Genomic DNA, 16213 nt, shown 5'->3' with positions numbered 1-16213 from the left:
CTATTTTTTTCTGTATAACAGGGGAAGAACCATGATGAAGTGTTGAAGATTCCAAGTGGGTTCGAAACTGAGTGTCATAATATGCCAGCATGTTTAAAACCTCGATATAATTATGTCAGACTGCTTTTCCCCATGATCCTTGATGAAAGCAATTCTCTGGAAGCCTGAAAAGCAAACAGTTGTTAGATCACAATTTTTCTGTTCTATTTAACAGTTTCATTGTGCTTTTCTACCATTAGTTTATGCTGCTCACTTTCACAGACAATATTCAACTCGCCTATTTTTGCCAAGCAACTGAAAGTCTTTGAGACAAACGATGTGACCGAAAGAATTTCTGTCTTGTTTGATCGACTCTGATGGATCACTTTCAATTATTTTTAACTTCTAAAACAAAGTGAAAACAAAGAAGTCTTAAGTAATATTAAAGGAAAAAAATTGTTCTGGGACCGAGTATCGAACTCGCGACTTTTCAAACCAGTTTACAAGAAACTAAACCTGGAAGCCAATTTCAGCATTATCAACACTCATATCGCATTATAACATGAAACCACAATTAAAGTCATACAGTATAGTATGCACTCTATGTAGGTCATTGGCGATAGTCAAACCCACTTGATATATGTGGACATTAAGGGAAGAATTGAATCGGAATTGTGTATCATTCCTGGATAGTTCAGTGGTAGAGCATTGGCGCGCTTAGCCAAAGGTCCTAAGTTCGATACCTGGTCTTGGAACAACTTTTCCCTTTAATATTATTCAAACCAGCTTACAAGAAGCTAAACTTGGAAGCCATTTTCAGCAAGTCTTAAGTAGTTTTCCTAACCAAATGGTCATTACTTTCTCTAGTTACCATACTTATATCACTTTTTTCACGCTGTCAAGTCGTCTTTGTAACTTAACAAAAGACTTTATGTACAAAACCAACACACTATGATGCAACTCACTTTGCTGATATACTTAAAATTATACATTCATTGAATGTACTACTAAAATTGTGAAATGTTCTTTAAAATCTAAATAATAATAATAAAAACATGTAACAATAATCATTTGCTCTACACCCTCTCTCTCTCTCTCTCTCTCTCTCTCTCCCCCTCCCTCTCTCTCTCTCTCTCTCTCTCCACTCTCTCCTGCCAGCCGACTTTGAAGCTATCTCTACTAGCCATAATGCAGCATTAATCCTAAAGTTACCCAGCCAGATTTTAACCCTTAACCATAGGCATGCAGTCTATGTGACCACAGTGACAACATAAACAGATGTAGATGTCTTACTATTACCTTCAGAGTTTGTTTATTTACACCACCTTTCTTTCTCATGCTGCTCTATCACCTCATATTTATTGCTTCCTCTTTAGTGTATGTTAAGTTGTGGCAAAAAACAGATATCTTTTGTAGAGGTCTTTGTGATTGCACATCCGTGTTTTTTTAAGCTTTTTTTTTTTTTCAAATGGCAATTTTGTGAGTAACAATAAGTCAGTGTCCTGGACTATCAGAAACTGTTACAATATCCGACGAAAATTATGGAGAAACTATTTCGGAGTGGTTAGAAAAGGACATGAGTGACGTGGAAGATGATAATATTATTGAAAGCAATCATAACACACACTGAGACAGAAAGGGAAGAAAATGAAGGTGAAACTACAAAGTCATATACTGAAAATTTTATACTTCTTGATTGGACAACTTTTAACACTATATCACTTCGGAAAACATATTATATTATAAAAAAAACAACATAAACCTAGTGAATAAAATAAAAGACAAACGTATCCCACACAGTACAACATTAGCAACTTTCGACATAACTAACCTATACACAAACATATCCATAAAAGATACACTACAAATACTAGAACAAATGCTCAAAAACAACAACACACCACAAGAACACATTAAAGAAATCATCCACATCACAGATATTATCACAAAACAAAATTACTTCACATACAGTAACAAATATTACACTCAAACCGAAGGCCTACCATGGGATCACCCATATCCAACATACTAGCAGAAATATTCATACACCACATAGAACAGACATACATACTAAACAAAGACAACAACAAACACACAGTCAACATCATATATTGGCACAGATAGGTAGATGACATACTAATACTATACAAAGGAAACAAAAGACAGATCTAAAACCTGCATCAGCACATAAACAAAATACACCCAAAGCTACACTACATATTAGAAATTGAAAACAACAAATCCATAAATTTTCTAGACATCACAATAACAAAAGTCGATAACAAACACACATTCTAAGTCACACAACAACAACAACACATCCAATCACCCAACACAACACAAACAAGCTGCATTCCGAACAATGGTACACAGACTACTCAACATACCAATGAACCAACATGATTACAAAGAAGAGCTAAACACAATCAAATACATAGCACAAGAAAACGGACACAACCCCAACATAATAGACAGCATAATACGAAAGACAAAACATAATCACAAAAGCATAAGAATACAACACAAACACAAGAACACAAAAAATACATCACACTAACATACGAAAACAAAAACACACACAAGATAGCAACATCATTCAAGAAATTAAATTACAACATCGCATACAGAACAAATAATATTCTACAAAAATATCTCAACACACAAACAAACAAGTACAACCACACAGGCGTATACAAACTCAAATGCAACACCTGCAACAACTTCTACATAGGACAGACAGCAGATCATTTCAAACACATTACAAAGAACACATCACAGCCATAACAAAATTACAAAACACTTCCACATATGCAGAACACATCACAAATACTAACCACACCTACAGAGACATCAACACAGACATGGAACTTCTACACATCCAACCAAAAAGCAAGAAACTAAACACACTAGAACAATATGAAATATACAGACACACAAAAACACATCCAAATGAAATTCTCAACACACAACTCAATTTCAGAACATACCCTCTTTGACTCCACATTATTAACACAAGAAAGACAAATAATACGTTTTCCAAAGTGAAAATTTTAGTTCTAAATCTTATTACAGAAAGAACATTGTAATTCGACTTCCCATTTTGTGGCCTGCAGCAAACATTGGCAATAATGTAGATCCAATAATTCCGTGGACACTAATTTTTAGTGTACATCTTGATTACACAACTTTTAACACTATATCACTTCGGAATATGTATTATATGTCTTTCTTGTGTTAAATATTACTGTACCTGTAAATCTGCCGCTGGGTCCAAGTAGAGGTTGCTTGTAGCTACACGTAAATAGTCCTGCAGATGTGAATTAGTTAATTATGATTATGCTTTGTTCTTGAGGTTGTTGCTGCAACAACCTCAAGAACAAAGCATAATCAGCAACAACCTCAAGAACAAAGCATAATCATAATTAACTAATTCACATCTGCAGGACTATTTACGTGTAGCTACAAGCAACCTCTACTTGGACCCAGTGGCAGATTTTCAGGAGAGGCAAGGGAGGCCGAGCCTCCCCTAATATTTTACCAAAATACAATATAACATTGTTAATTCCAGCTGAAGTAAGATCATAGACAAATTATAGCAAATGACGGACATTTTTCCTTTTATATTAATTTTAATATTCAATACGACTAAGATGTAACTTATGTCAAGCTGACCACATCCAGTTGGTGATGCCCGCTCGCTATAGATAGTACAAATAATTAATCCGAAAGAAAACAGATAGTGCTGTAACTTGTACAGTCGACATTGAGCAGCCTGCAATGTGTATGCAAGAGCGGGATAGTGGAGACAACTATATGATTCTACTCCCCGGTAACCATGACAGCAGCAGTTCAACCAATAAGATAGCTGGTTAGTGGAATGTTTAAACCTGACTAGAATGCATAAGAGGAGACGAATTTGGAGAAATTCTACTCACCGCTGACAAGTGTAGCACGTCTCGGGCTGCTTTTGGCTATGTTTGACTGTATTGGCAAGTCTCTCTCTCTTTCTCCCTCTCTTTCTTTCTTCTTGGCTTTAGAAAATCGTGCCATGTACTATTGTTAGTTTTCTCTCCTTGCGTAAAAGTTTTGTTTTATGTTGGCAGTTTTTTTTCTCTTGTTTGTGGTGTTTCTGTTATTTTTTTCTTTTGTGTTACGAGATAATATACTTATTTATACAATATATTAAATATTGATAGTTCAGAAATAAAGGCAGAGTTGTCTCTAGTTTCTTTTAGTATTAGATGTTCAGTAGGTTGTGACCTAATTGATCGGTTTGTGAAGGAAGAGGATCATCGAGTGAATTTGCTGTACAAATATGTAATAATAATGAGATACGTGGCAGGCCCCATATTTTTAATACATAATCACTTCTCGGCCTCCTCAACTTTCAAACCCACTGTCCGCCACTGATTTGAACATTACTGAAATTCTGAGTAACATTCAAGTACAAGGATATCATTACCCTATATGCGTGTTTTAAAATTGTATTTGTTTACTTATTTAGTTTATGTATTCATATAGGCCTAATAAAAATATATTATATTAGTATTTCATGGTGCTCACTCACTCAGCATTACATGTGGGCAGTGCTCGCAATCTTCAACAGATTGAGAATCCCTGATCTAATTGTATTGTATTGTATTGTATTGTATTTATTAACATTCCATGGTATTCATATATTGCTTTACAGCTAAAATATGGAACAAGTCAAAAAACTTAATACTATTATAAAGTCTTAATTTATAGTCACAGTCTAGATGAAATATATACAGACAAGATTTACAATATAGTCTACTAGTACAACACACAGTTTTAGTATCAATTTCATGAAGTGTTATTGAATGTCATGAATTCACCTACAGAAGGCGTGAGAAATTAGGTACTTCTTTAATTTGGCCCTAAATAATCTTATGTTTTGAGTTTCATTTTTTATATCGATAGGGAGGCTATTAAAATTTTTTACTGCCATATAACGCACTCCTTTTTGATAGCACGATAGACTTGCCAATGGAGTATGAAAGTCATTTTTTGACGTGTATTTATGCTATGAACTGTTGAATTAGTTACAAAGTTTTCACGATTACATACGAGGAAAATTATTAATGAAAAGATATACTGACAAGCCATGGGCATTATTTGTAGTTTTTTGAAAATAGTCCTACACGATTCCCTAGATTTGGCACCTACTATTATTCTAATTACTCTTTTTCATAATAGAAATATACTGTTACTATCTGTGGAATTTCCCCAGAATATTATTCCAAAACTCATTACCGAGTGGAAGTATGCAAAGTATATTGTTTTTAAGGTATTGATATTTACTATCTTTTGCATAGATCTAATAGCAAAACAAGCTGAATTTAGTTTAGGGGTAATTTCTTTAATATGATTATTCAAATTTAACACATTATCGATTTTTAAGCCAAGAAATTTGGTTGTTGTTGTTTCTAATAGGGATCTATTGTTAATTATTGCGCTAGAAATTTGCGAATTTGGACAGGATTTAAATTGAATTATGTTAGTTTTGTTACAAATTAATACCAATTTATTGACTGAGAACCAGTCACATATTTTGAAGAGAATTTCCTCTGTTGGAATCTGTTGGAGTTATTGGCTGTAATTAATATACTTGTGTCATCTGCAAATAATATGGGATGACCTACATCTTTTATTAGGACGGCAAGATCATTTATAAACACTATAAAAAGTAGGGTACCTAATATTGATCCTTGAGGAAGTCCTCACTTCTCCAATATTCGCCAAACCTCTTCCGTAGCAGAATGTCAACATCGGTCTTTACATCACAAAATGTTTTGAAGGATCGTCAAAGTTGTGTGTTGGTTCCATTTTAATATTCACAATAGAATTTCCTGTTTTCAAGAATTTCTCCAAAAATACACGTTTCACATCACTTACGCAGAACCTGCAATTTTCTTTTGGCAATTACCCAATTGCTTGACGTCTTTCAGTTGTGAATCACTCCCTAGAACCCCGTCACTAACTTCTCTGTGCACTGCTGTATAACTTTCAGGATTTATAATTTCAGAATGTTTTCGAAATGATTTTTCCAATGTCTCAAACTTCCTATTAACAGGGAGTGTAATGCCACATTTCAATCTCCCTTCTTTATGTTGAAAAGTTGTTTTAAAGTTCATAAGGTATGGGTCTCTGACACTGTAGCTGTAGAATGAGGAAAAAACAAAATCAGGGTAACATTTCTGTGCTGCAGTTTAAAATAATGCAAAAAAAAAAAGTTATTTTATTAGCCTTTACATGCATTTCAGTATTTTTATATTAATATAAAAGAGATATATAAAATATTATCTAGGATAACTTACTCGTACCTCATTTTTTATCTCTTTCTGTCTCTTAATTCCTTCTCTACTGTTTCCTGCAACAGCTATATTTTCATTTTCCGTGTTGTATAAACCCATATGTGCCTGTATACCTTATTTAAAAAAAAAAAAAGTACCGGTATTCATTTTCACAAATATTGCGTCTTTCAATCATAGTAGGGTCATTCCACTGTCAAGGGTGGGACATTTGTATAGCATTTCTTCTGCTCATATGACAAATATTTAATTCAATAGAAACAAAAATGAAAAACCACTATTATGATATGCACTCTTGACATTGAAATCTTTCATCATTTGTGAATTTTAAAAAAATCTTTGCCTCAGTTTTAATACTATTCAGTTTTGAAATATTGTCACAGGTGGGACCAAAAGTGGACATCAAGCATGATACTGTATGAAGTTTTATTAAAGTTCTGTGAAGTGCTTGATGAAAGAAATTCAGAACACTTTCAGACTAATAGAAGAGGAGTTGTATTTCACCATGATCTGCATAAAATAAGAATAATTCAATTTACATGCAACATATAAATTGTTAATTGTTGTCACAGTGAGACATGGTGTGAATTATTCCATTTATTCTCGCTCATATATGTCCAGAGGTTCACTGAAATCATAGACAATGCAGTTTCTCACACAGCTGTTCATTAGTGGTTGGGGAAGGACACGATTTTATCATGCCTATGTGTGACATATCAGATTCATCAGTTCTGAAAACTTTCCCTGATTCACCAACTGTTCGCATGCACATTATATTCACATCACCATCCTCATCTACATTACTTTGATGGATAACTGCATACTTATGCTTTGATACAGATCTCATAATATACCTCTGCCTCTGTGCAACATCACATTTGTGGTGGGAAGGCAAGGAGATGGAAGGAAAGTTGTAATGCTTTTCAATATGCTTACGCCACTTGAAATTTAACAGCCACTGATTGGCAGAGATATAATACGAGATCTGTATACAGTTTTTCTAGTCTTACTAATAAATTTCACTAGCTCAAATGATTCTGGGTTAATTTCATGAGTTGCTGATGCTGTTGTTCCTATACTGTGTTCTTGCAGTTTCCTGAAATCGTCATTTTCACATTCTGTCTCTATCACAGTTAGGGTAAGGGTTAAATGTCTTGTATTTCACTAGTTCTTATAGATATGTACAACTAATAATTAAGTTGCCAGAATCTTACAAGCAAACATTCTCATGGGGGCAGATAAAAAAGTTATTTTTTTTTTCCTTTGACCATGTTAATAATGTCAAAATAAGTACTCATACAAATTCTGGCCACTCAAGTGCAATTATGAGGGCCATAAAAATATTAATTTTCCTGGGGCTGTTAACAGAAAAAAAACATAATTTCATGGAAAGATTTATTGGAACAGATACAGCAGCTGTTGAGCTATTTTTCAACATATTACCCACTGGAATTGAGGCATATGTCATACCATGGGATCAACTTTAATATCCCTGTGTCGTAGAATCTGCACCTCTCTGTCGATCCCATGGTATGACAAATGTCTCAGTTTCAATGGGGAATATGTTGAAAAATAACTCAACAGTTTGTTGTATCTGTTCCAATAAATTTTTCCAATGATATTGTTTTCTTTCTGTAAACAGCCTCAGGGAAACTTAAAAATTATGGTTTATTTAACGACGCTTGCAACTGCAGAGGTTATATCAGCATCACCGGTGTGCTGGAATATTGTCCCGCAGGAGTTCTTGTACATGCCAGTAAATCTACTGACATGAGCTTGTCACATTTAAACACACTTAAATGCCATCGAACTTGGCTGGGATCGAACCCGCAATCTCGAGCATAGAAGGCCAGCACTATACCAACTACGCTACCAAGGGCGACGGGGAAACTTATTTTTTACAGTTCTCATAATTGCGTTTGAGTGGGAAAAATTTGTACAAGCACTTGTTTTGGCATTATTAACGTGGTGGAAGAAAAAAATTAACTTTTTTATCTGCCCCCATGAGAATGTTTGCTTATTAGCCCATGAAATAATGCTTTGACTGCAGTCGGGTCAGTCATGCACTGTTCATTTTCTAAATCACAGCAAATGATCTCTAAAAGTTCTATACTATTAGAAGCAAAGTGCAGGACTTTCCAGTTGATGGCAACTACAAAGAAGCTACAATTTGTGTGAAATTTTGTACATAGTGTGTGGAATTTCACTTGACATAAGGATATCTTTTGGTCGAAGTTCGTAGAATTTTTATAAATTTATTTTGACTGATGGGTGTTCTGTTTTCAACACATTGTATGCTTCTTTGACATAACAATCATGTGATGATTCTATAGTAAACTATCCTCTTGCCAGTTTTAGAATGTTCACAGACATATTTGATACCAGAGGCTTGCCAATTGATATGATGTTGAGCATAAAACTCCTGAACTTCAGTAACTATATCATATAATGCGTGAATATACTTTCTTGGCCATTGCCAGTGTTAGGTACACATTCCAATGTAAGCTTCTTTACAACAGCAATTTTTTTCCTCAGAATGTGAGAAAGAACTAGAGTTACAAGTCCCTGGAGAGTCTTATATGGTCCTAATTTGAAACAACTACGGACTTGTTTTAGTTTGTTTTCAATATTATCCTTAATCTTTCACCGGTATTTTAATCTCTTTTCAGCTCTTTTACATCTGTTTCCTTTTCATGCACTACCTGATTCTCTTACTTTTCTTCTCATTTTTTCCTGCCATCTTTTGTCCTTCTCTCTTTCCTTTTCTTTATGACTTTCATACTTCCTTTTCTCTTCTTTGAGCAAGTTCTGCATTTTGTCAGCTGATGTTTCATCCATGTGTTGAAAGAGATTTCTCCATAAGATCTGTCACGGGTGGGGCACACAGTAATTACAATTAATCTCGAAAACTCTTTGTGTACCAATCTGAAACACTGGATCCGTAATGTTAATGAGGACAAGTTTACTTATACATAACTTCAACTTTCACCTCCAGCTTTGTTTTTTCCAGAAACAAACTTTTTAAGTTATTTTGTCACAGGCGGGACATTGAAACAAGCACTACAACAAGCACTAATTTTAGGAAATATGCCTCTTTTCAGAACAAAATATTATTGCGACTGCAACAGTGGACTATCGTCTTTCATTCAGCAAACAAATGGAATGGGGAGTTTTATACAGTAATATTAACCTTACAGGTCAAAATTCAGTTCAGGCCTGCAAATTTCCACTATTCTCTTTAAACTATAATTTCTTGATAAATGGTGAACTGATATCCATATTTCTTTTTTCACAGATAACTTCAGTGCTATCTCTTGCATAATCTTCAAAATTCGATGTGATATAAGATGTTTGAAAATCTTGGGGTCAGGCTCACTTTGTCATGGAATGGCCCAGTAGGAGTATGACAGTATTAAATTTCCGCTTACACAGTCATTTGTGATCATTTAACTGTGGGTCGAAAACGAACTTATGAGCATATGAACAACCTTTTATTATTTATTAATATTACCATTAAGTCATCATTACAGTTATTTACTAATTGATCTGTTGAACATAATTGAGGCGTTGACATGGGAAAGGTAAGTAAGTCTTGAAAAGCAAATTTTACAGGGGAAGCAAAAAACAGTTTTGACATTACTAAATACGAAGTTGTATTTGCAAAATAGTTACAAAACATGTATATTAGCTTTACAAAATATATTTAAAGCAAGTTATTACATTTTTATAAGAAATATCATTATGGTGTACAAAGGTGACGGTAAAATGCATGATATTTGATGTCTATGAATTGCAAAATCGACAAGAGGTCTTTTTTTTTAAGGCTCGCTAATGATGGGCCTTCTTTAAATTGGTGTAGAGAATGAATTGCAGAGATGTTCTTGACAGATTTACCCTTCTTGAAAATGTTGTGCTCCCTCCATGTTTCCATTTCATTGAACGAATTTTTTACTTCTATGATGGCCAGCTTATTCCTCGAAATTCTAATCCTAGAAGCAGAGCTGATCTTTATTGATGATGTATTCAACAGTGTATGCATACTGAGGCGAAATCATAGAAATCTTCTTCTGTCATCTTTACAACATTGAATAGTTGTACAGTCTTTGCTTCTGTAATCATTTCAGCTATTTCGTCAGGAATCATTAGGTTTGAAACTTTCCTCCTTTTCTCTATTATGCCAAAATCTCGGTCGTATGACATATATGAATGCCCCGACACTAGAAATTTCAAATTGATATTATCAACCAAATTGTTTACCACTGCGTAGATTAAAACCATTACAATCATCCGATTTTTATTTTGTCCAGTGCAGTTGTCACACCACACAGTCAAAGTTCTCTTTTGACTTATATCGGACGTAAGCACCTTTAGAAGACAACAGGCCACCTCATTTTCTCTGCGACCAGCAATACCCTGATGCCACAAGCACATGAAACTCTTGCTAGTATCTCCAACATGAATGCAAAGGTTAAAGTTAGACAGTTGACGACTGTACAACATATTGGAGCGTGTGAGTGTGGGAATAAATAATACTTGCTGCATGTCCATGCTGATGGTGCATGCGGCATTTGAGGGCATCTATGAAGAAGCATTATCATCGCTCAAAAGTTTCATAGCTTTTTCAGCTTTCCTGAGATGTAACTCTTTTGTAGAAATGAGATGCAGTTTTTCTGGTCCTACTGTAAAGTTTGTTTTAGTTTTCAGAAGGTCACATGTTGAATAAGTGTCAGTTCGAGGGCAATGGAAGGAGAGTTTGGGAAACGATTTTCTAAAAACTCTTCATTAATATCACTTGTTGATGTTTGATTCGGGGTAGGCTTTCATAAAGGCGCGATGCATCCTGTTGATATTAAGATCAGGACTCAAATATTGTTTCGAAGATTTGTGCCGAGAATAGTGGCTTTCTTCTGTCAGAAATGATGAAATGTGAGCCTTTATGAGGTTTCTGTCGTGTTCAGTGTATTTCACTTTATGGGAGTGGGATCGCTGATTCTTACCCCTCTGATCTGAAAAACAAAACTCCCCTTTCATTTTTCTTTTTTTTCAATCAAACTGTAAACATGCTTTTGTGATAAGCCTAAGATGTCTTTGAATGTCTTCGCACACACTTGAACATGCCCAGTAGTTGAAGGTAAACAGTACGTGACAGATATTTGTCTTCTGCTCAAACCGGGATTGTCGATTTTACGCAGCCTCCTTTTGCTTTTTCTGAACTATATTGATTAAACTGAACAGAAAATTACTTGACTCATCCCATCTTGGTTCCAAAAATCTGAGTGAAGCTTGCGTACTTCATTCTCCTCAAAGCGACGGCAGCCATATTTGCATTTACAAGTTGTCTGCACAAAGGAAATATACAAACAGGCCACAACAAGAAACAAAACTAGGCTTTATCACTGATTGTAAATCAAGTAAATTTTATTGCAGACAGAAAAATACGATTTACCAGTTTGTATGGAACAGGTTTCGGAGGCATGTTATTGTAATAACAACATCGATTAATGCTATTAAAATCAAAATTAATGTAAACGTAAACACAGTAATGAACGGTTGGTCACAGAGTAGCAGCTGCTTACAAGGCGACTTATTGACTTAATCCCTTCTCATGCCAACTCACGTATACTTAAGACAGGTGTCATCTTGTATCGCTCGTAGGAACTACATCACTCAACATTTGCCATTTCTACGCCATTGGCGATATGTCATACTACCTTTTCAATGAAAAATCTGAAAAATTATTTTTTTTTTGTTACTTACTACCTTTCCCATGCCAACGCCTAAATTAACCAAAAATTTACTCTTTTATTTAATAGAATTCGGGTATTTTTTTATTACGCATATTTTATGTATACAAATACAAATGCAGGAAAAGGAACTGGCCACCCTACAAAAATATCTTCTGGCTTAGTTGCCTCATGGTTGATGTCTTATTGGTGTCACTTATGAGGTTCAGACCTGTCTTCGAACAGTTGACTAAACAACTACAAATTCATATATTTGCAAGATTACTGTTCGTATTTTGTTGCTCAGTATTCCCATGTGGGTGGTATATAAATTATTTACTAAAGCTGTTGAACGTAATTTACTTAACGTTTACAACTTTACTAAAATGGGAATATTTATTACGATACTGTACAGATTAAATATTTTTGCAAATGAATCTGGAATTTGAAAAATTTGCCAAGTCCATTAAAGTTACTTTTTAGATAATTGTAGAAACCATTTGTACTGACACATATCAGTAACTTTATGCTGAAGGCAACTTGTCGCCTATACCAACCAGCTAAGAAGAGGAAAACTTCTTACAAGTGTTATAGATGTGATAAACCAGTATGCCAAGAATGTACAAGGAAGATTTGCAGTGAATGTGGTGAGGTGGAATAAATTTTTCATAGAAAAAAATTAGCAAGTTTGGCTCTTGCAATTTTCAACATAAGAAAAATATTTAATTATATTTAATTTTCATTAAAGTGTCACGTGAATAACTATAATTCAGTACATCAGTAATATAGCAATGTACATGTTGGCGTCAATAATATGTACACATATTGCAAACTTTGTTTTGTATATGTAAAAGTGTAGTGATTGAAATGAAAAATCAAAAAGTGATCTGAAAATGTTCTTATTCATATAATATTTAGATTGTTAGGTATTTAGAAGTCAAATTACTATAATAAAAACTAGCATTGATTGTGATCATTCTTTTTTTAATTTTAAAATCCCATTAATTCAGAGACCTGAGACTTCACATTCATGTCTGTGTTACAGAAAAACTATGTCCGTGGTGAGGGTTAAGGAAATACTGATAAAACAATGTGGAGTGATAAAATCCTAAATATTTATTGTAAAAATTCAAAGCAATGTCTCCACAGCTTCCATGGATGCTACAATTCTGTGGAATAACACATCTGAGGAGGAGAAGTAATTCTCTACATTATAATTTTTCTGAGGATTAATTTTTTCTCTGATATGAAATATGGCATTCATTTTCAATTTCTTATATGCTATAAAAAATATGAAAGAAATAGTTTGCTTCAATTTGGAGTAAATCGTAATTCAAATAAACATCCATTCATTTTTTATTACAAATTATTATATTTCGTGTGTTGTCATTTCTGGACAAATTGACTTGTACAGTAGGCCTACATATTAAATAGTTTAGGGAAAACCACAGTATAGGAATTATCGGCAACTACTTTTTTGGTATCTTGCTGAAAACATATGTACGTGCGCAATGCATGTGTGCTTGCGGATGCTTCCCTTTATACGTTGTATAACGGGAAAGTACGGTAAAATGGACTCAAGGTTCTGTATGTGTGCAAGACCAAAATTTTTCTGTTGAAGTCCTCTGGGTTGATGAAATATGACTTGGTTGTGTTTTAATGTCGAAATTATAGAAAACTGGTTGCTTCCAATTTGAAATTAAGCCACAAATCATGACCATCTATACATTGCTATGGGACCCAATAACATCATTATTCGAATCATAAGAAATTCGTCCATCAATATTCTTTAATTCTGAGTTGCTTTTATTTAATGGTGTATTACTTTTTAGCAATGCTGCATTGCGATTTTAGAGCATTTATATCGACCCCATTCTTCTTTACAATTTGATATAGTTCTTTTTTAAGTCACTGGAAGTTGATTCAGTACATTCATCTAATTGTGGTGTTTTATTCTGTGATAAATTTTCCAGTAAGGACATTACTCTTTCTAACATTTCTTTTTTTCCTTTATGTTGCTTACGTTGGTGCTTAAGCTGGAATGTATGAAAAATGGATAGTGTGTAATCAAGATGTATAATAAAATATTACATTTCGCTCATGCTAATTACTTTTTTCATGTTGCGCTTCATCCTTCCCTACCGGACCATTGCAAGTAATAAGTGCTTGTTGATTCAAGGCTTTGAAACATTATTTTAAGAAATATTACTAATTGAAATGGAACACAGCAATGAAAAGATTAATTCCTCACTGACGGCCGCTAACTTCAGTAAATCCTAATACTGAAGAGAATTAGTTTAAATATAGTAATAAGAACACTAACAAGTGCTGGTGATTGTTACTTGAAGATACACCTACAAATCATAAGTAGGCCTATCACGAGTGATCCCATATCCGTATAGTCTGTATTGGAAGGAAGAAGGAATTTCCCCCATATTCTCTCTCATTTTTCTGAACTGGATAGTTAGGCATAAATATCTTGGGAACTGCTGTGACTCCTTTGGATAGGTTGCACAATGGTCCAGATCATTTTGCGAGATCAATCTATAATGAGGAGCAATTGGCCATTGTTTTCCCTTTCGTTTTCCAAACAGCATACATAATTTTTATGAGAATAAATTCAAAATAGGTATTCTTTAGTTGCGTCTCATTTTTAGGAATGTCAGATGTAGTTGAGAAAAAGAATGGAAAGGGTTGAATTAAAGGCACAATATTTATTGCTTGTGTGTCAAGTTTAAAAGCATTTAATTACCATTCTTTAAAAGTACATGGGAAGAATTATAAAGAAGGTAGCCTAGAATACAACAGTCATGGCATAATTATTAAAGGAACTCAGTTTTACATCAAATTGAGTAAACTGTATGCTGCATGATACACAATTTGAAAATACCGAAAGCATTATACTGTATATGTGAAAATATATATATATATATATATAATAAAAAACATAATATACAATTTAGAGATGATAATAAATATGGAGCTTTGTTTTTAATTAAATATAATTACATCAAAATAATCTATACATTAGGTAAACATCACACTATTATCAGCCTTTTTAATCAGTTCATGGAAATTAAGTGAGCTTAACAGTGTGCTTTAAAGGCCTGTCCGATTAAAAAACACCTATTAATTTTATTAATTATGAAGAAAGTTGACACTAAGAGAATAACAATGAAAAAGAAAACCGCTTTTCTACAATGACTGGAACACTGTTTATTTGATGTTGTATTAGTATTTCTAAGGCAATGGCCGGGATTAAACTGTACCACTTCGAACCCCAGAAGGAACCGTGTGTGTGTGTGTGTGTGCGCACGCGCGCGCCAAAGTCAGTTCACTTTAGAACAGAAATAATAACACAGAGTGGTGTAACTGCAGTGAGTGTTTAATGTCAACAAGAGAAGAATGTTTTTGTTGTTGTGAAAGTCTTAGCATAAATACGAAAGGCAGTGCAGATGTGTAACATTTCATGATTCTTTAGCAAGTGTTGTTCTAGGCATTTAATTATGATTAGGGCAGAGGTTTTTAGATAAGAGACGAATAATCAGTGTTTTATATGCCACTTTTTCCAGTTCGCCTGTAATAGTACTCTTGTGCAACACAACAGAAATCTAAAATGTTGACCGCCATTATATCCATTGTCGTATATATTATGTATTTGCTGCTAAAACCATGGCTGTCATATAGGTCATCACCAACTATGAAAAAACTGTTTTACTATCCCATAATTTGGAACTGTTCATTTCTTTTGCTTTTGTCCTTACACTTTCCTAATTCTAGGATCGATATAGTATTATTATTATCATCATCATCATCATCATCATAATATTCCAAACACGACTTTAGGTCATTGTTGACCTGTTTCGGTTCCAGCTAGAGAGGGTCCAGAATGTGTTTTAGTGGGCATCCAGGTTGTCGTCATCTCCAAGGATAATATTGAAGCATTGCTTAAGGTATCCTATTCGCTGACATTCTAGATACATGTTGCAGGCAGTTACCTCTGTATATGGAAATTTTCTCCTCCAGTAGTTCTATATTAATTTCCTGTAGTATTTTCTCACTCCTTTTGTGATCGAACAATGTATAATCGGCAGTTCATCTTAGACATCTCATGTCATTTGCCCTGTTGATGTCTTTTTAGCTCAAGATCCAAATTTCACTCCTATAGAGGAGAGTTGG

At 34.1% G+C, this 16213-nt stretch overlaps 1 protein-coding gene across 7 annotated transcripts in view; it reads left to right on the top strand.

Annotated features, from left to right (window-relative positions):
• LOC138704924 (UBX domain-containing protein 1) overlaps nt 1-16213 on the top strand; it is a 189908-nt gene that overhangs the window by 91091 nt on the left and 82604 nt on the right. Inside the window, exon 7 of one of the 7 annotated variants that reach the window (XM_069833328.1) lies at nt 9607-9725. The exons of the other annotated variants lie outside the window; for them this stretch is intronic. Within the exon in view, the coding sequence (XP_069689429.1) occupies nt 9607-9710 (104 nt within the window). The 3' untranslated portion in view covers nt 9711-9725. Of the gene's footprint in view, nt 1-9606; nt 9726-16213 lie in introns of those variants that run through there. 7 annotated transcript variants of the gene reach the window in all.

This window comes from Periplaneta americana, chromosome 8, assembly GCF_040183065.1.
Source record: "Periplaneta americana isolate PAMFEO1 chromosome 8, P.americana_PAMFEO1_priV1, whole genome shotgun sequence".
Lineage (NCBI taxonomy): Eukaryota > Metazoa > Arthropoda > Insecta > Blattodea > Blattidae > Periplaneta > Periplaneta americana.
Note: the sequence above shows the minus strand (reverse complement) of the source record. Positions and strands in the feature narration are given on the sequence as shown.